Source organism: Dioscorea cayenensis, chromosome 5 (assembly GCF_009730915.1).
Source record: "Dioscorea cayenensis subsp. rotundata cultivar TDr96_F1 chromosome 5, TDr96_F1_v2_PseudoChromosome.rev07_lg8_w22 25.fasta, whole genome shotgun sequence".
Lineage (NCBI taxonomy): Eukaryota > Viridiplantae > Streptophyta > Magnoliopsida > Dioscoreales > Dioscoreaceae > Dioscorea > Dioscorea cayenensis.
In genome coordinates, this window is record NC_052475.1 from 2,924,177 (window position 1) to 2,931,952 (window position 7,776).

The 7,776-nt window shown below is 36.7% G+C and overlaps 1 protein-coding gene across 1 annotated transcript; it reads right to left on the reverse strand.

The window, feature by feature from the left end:
• Nucleotides 1-1,268: 1,268 nt before the first annotated feature.
• On the reverse strand, nt 1,269-5,160 carry LOC120262107 (60S ribosomal protein L5). The gene is made up of 9 exons (XM_039270165.1): nt 5,019-5,160; nt 4,218-4,287; nt 4,035-4,126; nt 3,821-3,947; nt 3,649-3,728; nt 3,443-3,559; nt 2,089-2,223; nt 1,660-1,829; nt 1,269-1,557 (listed from the first exon to the last, which is right to left on the reverse strand). Exons 1-9 carry the CDS (start codon nt 5,019-5,021, stop codon nt 1,446-1,448), a joined length of 906 nt encoding a protein of 301 aa, XP_039126099.1. The 5' UTR covers nt 5,022-5,160; the 3' UTR covers nt 1,269-1,445.
• Between the last annotated feature and the right edge of the window lie 2,616 nt (nt 5,161-7,776).

Sequence of the window (7,776 nt, forward strand, 5' to 3'; positions counted from 1 at the left end):
ATTGTCACGGTCCTCCCGATCGCACCAACGATCAGCGTGCGGCGCTCGTCACACCACCAAGGCGCCGAGCCAGCCTCCAAGATCCTGGAACCAAAACAGCCCAAGAAAACTAGCAAGCAACGATGCCTATTAAGTAAACAAGGCAAGTAAGCATGCAAGCATCATTAAAGACGTCATGATCAAGGTTCAAGAAGATCCAACCGCCCACCACACCAAGATATCCGAAGAAACCAACTCAAGACAAGAAACTAGAGAGAAAAGATAAACTCTCAATTACAATGGATCCGAGATACACCATGAGCCAACTGACACAGCCAAGACCTTCACTCCCCCAAGGAATGAAGGTGAACAAAGCCCTAAAGAGTTAGCTTTACCCCTAAGTGAAGCCAAACTCTAACCAGGTCTCTAGTTGCCATTACAAGAGGAAGGAGAGGGGTATTTATAACAAAATCCTCTCAAAGGATAAGGGACCCGACCCTTGATCCAATGGCCATGATAGGCTTAGTTGTCCCATCACAACAAACACATTGCTACAGTGCAAGAAAACACACTGCTATAGTGCCTCAGACTCAGCCGGCCACCATCAGGATCGTGCTACAGTGCCGCCCCGTGGTACTGTTCACCTGATCGGTAATGGCCTCGGTATCACCCTGCCGACGCGCCCCATGCTACCGGTAGTGCCCGCCTATCAGCCCAAGGGTGCCGATGCCCATCGGTAGTCAGTCTAGCAATCGACCGTTCCTCTCGGTAAGGACACTCGATAGCGCCCACGCGCCTCACATCATGCTGGCCCACGGCTGGCTAACAGCTCCTGCTCCGCCCGCTCAATCCGCTGATCGACCGTACAAGTCCATATCGACCGTACCGCCGATACTAACGCCGATCTGGCTCCTTTGGCCCATACTTAGCCAAATATCTATGATCAATTGATCATCCTGGTCCCTTGATCACGATCCCATCACCACGCCCGCGCGCCCAGGGTGCTGCCTAGCGAGCTCTCGGTAATGTGCGGCACCATGCCCGCGCGCCCCTCGCTCGGCACCCCCGGCAGGGATTTTTGATCATATGCGGCCGTTACCCACATATAGGCCACCGGACGACTAGTGCCTTGTTTGGACTTAGATTTTGACCTATCTTGGCTTCATCGGTTATCCTCCCTCGGCATGGAACTGTCCTTCACCGAGCGCAGGTAAAACCCTTACAGTAATCCACTACTATAGTTCAAGAGCAGGAGTTTAAAACATAGAACTAATTAACCAGCATGAAACTTGGCAAAATTTGGAATTTGTTCTGCTAGCGAATAGATGGAATCCAACCCAAACTCACAAGGTCTCAATAAACAACAACAACACAGACCTGTTACAACATATAAACTAGAATAAAAACACAAAAGCACATAACATAGGTTCATAATTGATGTCTTCTAAGTGAACTGGACTGCAAGCTTAGTCATCATCTTCCTCATCCTCATCATCATCGGCAGTTGAATTGAGAGCATTCAGTCGTTCTACAAGCCGGGCCTTCCTCTCATCATACGTCAGCTTCTTCAAATTGTATCTGAAGCACAGCATTGATCTCATTGTAAGTACTAGAGAACATGCAAGCACAAAAGCTCGATGATAATAGGATGAAACAATCAAGCTTCTGATTAATGCTCACCTCTTGTGAGCCTTCGGAGGCTCCTTGGTTGATTTTACAGCTGTTGGATCGGCCCGAATGGCGGCATGCACTTTCTTGTAGAGTTCCTCCATGTTGTCAGCCTCAATACCCCGCTTAATATATTCGCTGAAATGAGTCTGGTACTTCTCTGGTTCATCATCCATCAATGTCTATCAAGGTTTTAAGTGAAAAGGACAAAAGGTTCAGAGAAGAAGTATAGAAAATGTAAAGATGAATCAGCATTATAGGATTTCTCATTAGTTTTGTTATAAGTAGCGTCATGGTTGCATGGGATAAGATGCTTGAGAGTCTATGACATGAGATCATCAAATTAGAAAGACAAAAGGTGTGTGAACAACACAAGGGGCACTAGTACAGATAAAAAAGACAAAAATAAATTTTGACAAAAATAAAAATATAAAACCTAACCCTCATGTAAGAAGCAATGTGACCACCAAAAATATATTCCCGGTGAAATTCAGCATCCAGTTGCTTCCCATCCTTCTTAAAACCAGCAAACCGCTTATCACTGTGAGGAATATCAAGACCACCATCTAATGCTCCCTGCAGTGTATGAAAATTACAAACCTTGTGAAAAACACAAACATGGGGAAAAAATTTCAAGTTATCAGTAAACAACTTAATTGACTTTGTTTTCAAGAAATAGCAAATCTAACGACAAATTGTCTTTTAAGGACCTTGAAACAGATTCATCTCAACACAAATCAGTCTTTGTCATGTTTGCCAAAAGAGTTTTTCACAGACACAAAATGAAGCTGATGTGAGACGGACCATTTTGAACTTTTGCACATCATATTGTCAATACTAAAAGATATTCATCATTTTTTGAAGAGCCTTACAAGGAGAAGAACACAAGCATATCAAATAATGTCTAGAGAAGGACTTCATGATCTTATTATGCTAAAAGTAATTTCGATAAATCGCATTACTTGGAGAACATAGCAACAGCTTAATATACCAAGCCTAGGTAATTTAGAACTGCGTGCAAAATTTCAATTTGATTGCCAGACTTCATGTAATATTCAGCAAAACATGCGCTTAAAAGATATGAGGAACAAACATTTTTACCAACCCCTAAATAATACTATTTCTTAGAAACGAGCAAAACTACAACATATGACTTTGAATTTCAGGCCTGAATGCTTATGCTAGCAAGAAAGAGAGACACTACACAATTTGAGAACAGAAAAGCAGTATAATTATTTACTATCTACTAATCCAAAATTTTAAAACCGGTGCATGATACAAGTACTGGAGAAAATGCCAGTAAAAAGATTCAGTTGGAAACTCTACAAAACTTGACCAAAAAAACCAACAGATTGAAAATTTGATCTTTGTGCAAATAAAGCACTTGCTTATATTTTTTATACTCTCACTAATAACAAGCTTTAACTTTAAATTTCATACTTTTAAATACATGAGCAAAAAGGCAACCACTGATTCATACCCATTAGTGCAAACATTACATCGAAAAAAGCATCGATGAGTACCAACTAGTCAAAAGACACCAAATAAAGAAATAAATCAATGGTTTTAGAAATTATAAATTGAAAATGGTTCTAAAAATTTAAAGAAGCTATTTTTTTTAGCCACAATTCATGTTAATATGTATTTATCCAATGCGGACAAAAGTTCCCAAATAGCCTTCTATTTTGATATTGTAGAGCATCTAATATTTGCACAGACACGAGGGTCAAAGATATTCCAGCATATAATTGTTTGATGAATGTAACCATAGAACGGAAATCAGAAAATGGAAGACCTTAAGAGCACCAAAGACACGATTCCCAGTTGTAGTCCTCACAAGGCCAACATCAAGTAGAGCTCGGAAAGGCCGTCTACTTTCAGCAGGCTCAACAGAGAAATCTTCGCCAGTGGCCTGTTTAAAAGCAATTTACACTCTACCTGAGTAAAGAGGACATAATCACCTTCACAAGAAAACAAAAAACAGATGCTCCAAGTATGTACCTCAACATTTCCCTCATATTCCTCATCCATTTCAAGCATCTTCAAAACACGGCGTGCCAATAGAAGGCCAGTGCAGTAAGCTATTGTTGATAAAAGGAAACCGGAGTTACTGACTAATTAAACAGTATGATGAGAAAGGTAATACCAATATAAGTCGAAATTGAATAGTCACCTGCAGCATAATTGGTAAGACCAACTTCAAGCCCATAGCGAGGTAGCTCATGAGCATAAGCTGCTGCTAAAACCACATCCCCAACAATACTTGCAGAGACTATTTGCGCATGAATATCCTTGTTGGTCTGGTATGATGAAGGTTAAGAAGACACAATAATAACCATTGCCAAGTGACAAACATACATATATTATCAATATCATTTTTTGGATACAAATCGAACAACAAAACGATACTTGGGAGTATTATATTTATTTTTGTCCTGATTAATCAGCCGGATCCTTGCACGGTAATCAGTTTTACCCTCTGCATAAACAAATAAAAACATAGATTTAATAATTTACCAAAACCAAAACAATCTTACCAAACAAAAATATGAAGCCAAAATCTTTCTTACGCCTCCTTCTCTTGAACTTCACTTGAAAACGCTTGAAGTAAGCTTTTGTCTTCTGAGCTTTGACAAAGACCTGCAGAACAGATCACAATTCCTTATAAATAAATAAATAAATAAAAATAAAAAAATCCACAAACAATATAATGGAATGAACAAATTTAAGAAAAGCAGAAAACAAACACTCAACAGAGGGGGATAGTAAAACATTAAATTGCAAAATCAAACAAGAAGCATCACAAGAAAAGCAAGCAATTCCAGCAATGCATTCATAAACAACACAAGTTTAAGTAATGCAATAACTGATTAGCAAGATATCTGATTGATTCAGTAAAGAACTACAGAATACTAATATAATCGTGGTAAACTGAATATATCAACTTACACAAACTAAATTCCATATCCATCAAATGTCCACCACATGATGCTCATCCACTAAATATGTTTTTAATGTATCACCATGATCACACCGAAATAAAGCAAAATTGCTCAAATAACAATCATAAAACTTACCCTACTAGAAAAACCATTAATTTCTTTAAATGAATCCTTCAGGATTTCAACTCTAACTCTACGGGATCCAAAAATCAATGTAAAAATCACATCACGGCGGTACAAAAAACTCAAATTCATCACAGAAAAATGCATAGATCGATTGACAGTCAATGAAACCAGCAAAAAAATTTAAAAAAAAAAAATCGTGAAATAATAAACATGCCACAAATAACCAAGATGAAAATTCAAAAGCTAGAAAAACACAGATTGAATCAAATAACATCGTGGAAATCAACAGATGAGAACGATTACCATCGTGAGCTTTGCTCGCCCGAGCCTGGGAACGATCGAGGAGAAGAGAAACGAGGGTTTTAGGAAATGGTGCTCTTGGTTCGGTCCCCGATGAAACCCTAGTAGCGAATCAACGGCTGCAAGGACCGATCAAGAAACTAACGGTCATGATCATTTGAGATGGAAAATTGGGCTTTATGGTCATTTCGTAGTGCTACGTAATTACTAAAGAGCCCCTGTGTGTGGGTTATTAAGTTATATTTTGGACTAGCCCAATGGAAATGACAGGCCCAAAAATGCTCAAGTTGGCCCAAATGATTCATTTAAATCAAGCAATTAAGCTAAAAAAAAAATTCTCTTTTATTTTTTTTTTTGCTGTAATAAAATGAAGAAATTAACTTTTAAAATTTATTTATGTTTAACAACCATTACTGGAATGTTATAAGAATGGTGAATGGGCAGACTCAACATTGAATCTTTGGGTCGATAATACTGTTAGACATACATGGTAGAATACTGCATAAATTATATAATAGTACTATTCATTCGATGTTTATGGTCCCATGTAGGCTTTAATCACTACATGTGAAATCCTATTGAGTTAATAAATCTCTAGGGGTAGTTAAATTATCATAATTGATGTACCACCATACTTGTATGTCCGTTAATATTTTTCATAAGACAAAGTTTATTGTCTTTATAAAAAAAAAATTATTTTGTTCATGGTCTGCTATACATTTTTTAAAAGTTATATATTTTCTAACCTTAAAAAACAAAAAAGAATGTGGAATGATTTACTAAATATGATATGGTTTTCATAACCCCTCTGAAATTTTAGGGAGAGTTCTTTTTGGTTTTGTATTCAGTAGTTGACCAAAAGTGTTGATGTTTCTTAAGATTGCCAACTGGAATGGTGGCTTAGATTGAGGGCAGCCTATGCTTGTTATGGTCTATTTAGCTAGATTATTAGCCCACCAGAATTGCACTACTTCTAACAAAGATTCAACATTCAGTGAATTCAGGCAATAAGTATCTGATTAGTAATCATTTGATACAATTTTAATATTCATTTTTTCCCTTAGCTCATTGAACTGTGTTTTCTCCTTCTATTGTTATTTCACATTCAAGTGGGACTGTGAATCCACGCTCTAAAATTGGCAAAGAATCCTCGCATAGCAGGAGCTTAAATTTGATCAGGCCAAATTAGTAACCTATAATTAGGCTGCATCATAACATGCTCGATTATAGATTGGGTTTTTCGTTTTTTATTTTTTTTAAATGTGTGTCTCAAACCCATGAGCTCCTTTGAACCAATGGAGATTCGGAGAATCCAACCAACTCCAGTCTCCACTATGCTACATTTGTTGCTAGTAAATAATTAGAAATATATATAAACTCGAATCACAACTAGGGATAGTAATGGGGCGGAGCAGGGTGGGGCGGGGCAAATCTCTACTAGGTCTTCCTCGCCAGAAGCACAGTCTGCACCGCTTCCCGCCCCTGCCCCTCCCTTCCCTCCCAAATAGTCACCCCCGTCCCCGCCCTCGCCCCTAGCCCCTAGCCTTAGCCCTTGCCCTTTTTTTTTTCTTCATGCCCCGCCCTGCCTCATTTTTCTTTTTTTCGTAAATAACCCCACACCACCCCGCTCATAATTATAAATAAACAACAAAAAATTCTTAAAAACATTTATAAAATATAATTTCTTATAAAAATATATACTTATAAAAACAAGATCATAAGAAATCTATTAAAATTTAGAAGAAAATTTTTATTTATCCCTTATACTATATAATATTTATTAATAACTTAAATTATAAGCTGGGTGGAGCAGGGCAAGTTAATACCAAACTCGCCCTCCTCACAAAATCCCCACTTCGCCATGCCCAGTGGGTCGGGGTGAAAATTGCCATCCCCAATCACAGCCTAACCACCAAGCTAATCTCTTTTTTGGTTAACATAATGAAAACTAAAAACTAAAAATATATTTTAAACAAATACTAAAAATTATTTTTTACTTTTGTTTTCAATTTGCATATTCCTCATTCCATTATTTTACATTTATATCATTTTATTTATTTTAATTATTTATTAGTTTACACATATAATTAAAAGCTTGTTAAAGTTTGGTAATAAGAAGAATATGTAAGAAATCCAAAAAGCTAGTGACTTATTCTCTATTGATAACATGAATACAACATTACTTCTTGATGAGTCAAAGCAAGAGTCATAATTTGATGCCAATAAATAGGTAATTGGGTGACAACTCCAATCTAAGATAAGAAAATATTGTGAGATTTGATTCCTTGCACACTCAAGAGGATACATAAAACAATTTAATTCGATAAATTAACAAATTGATTGTAAGTTTTTTTATTATATGTTTAATTATTATAATTTATCTAAAAAAAAATTTTATCTATTAATTTTTTTATTTTTTAAACTAAAATAAAAAAAACATGTTATGGTTTTAGTTATGTTTATTATTTTTAATAATACAATAACAATGTAGTGTGGATTGGATCTTTTAGCATTGTTGCCAATTCCAGTTTTTTGATTTCAATTTTATATTTTGGAAACAAAACCAAGAAAACATGTTTGGCACCTTGTTTTAATTTACAAAAATTTTGGCAACAATTCTCATGTTTAAAAAAAAAAACAGGAAACAAGATTTTTATGTTTTCAACTTTTTTGGAAACGTTTTCAAAACTCTTCCTCCCACTATGAAACTCTTCCTCTTCTACTCTCTCTCTCTCTCTCTCTCTCTCTCTCTCTCTTCCCT

What these genes read in the sequence shown, in the direction of transcription:
- LOC120262107 (XM_039270165.1), bottom strand. An exon ending in GAAGTTCAAGAGAAGGAGGC is followed by an intron (nt 4,127 to 4,217) that starts GTAAGAAAGATT and finishes TTGTTTATGCAG; the next exon opens with AGGGTAAAACTGATTACCGT. An exon ending in CCTCCGAAGGCTCACAAGAG is followed by an intron (nt 1,558 to 1,659) that starts GTGAGCATTAAT and finishes GCTGTGCTTCAG; the next exon opens with ATACAATTTGAAGAAGCTGA.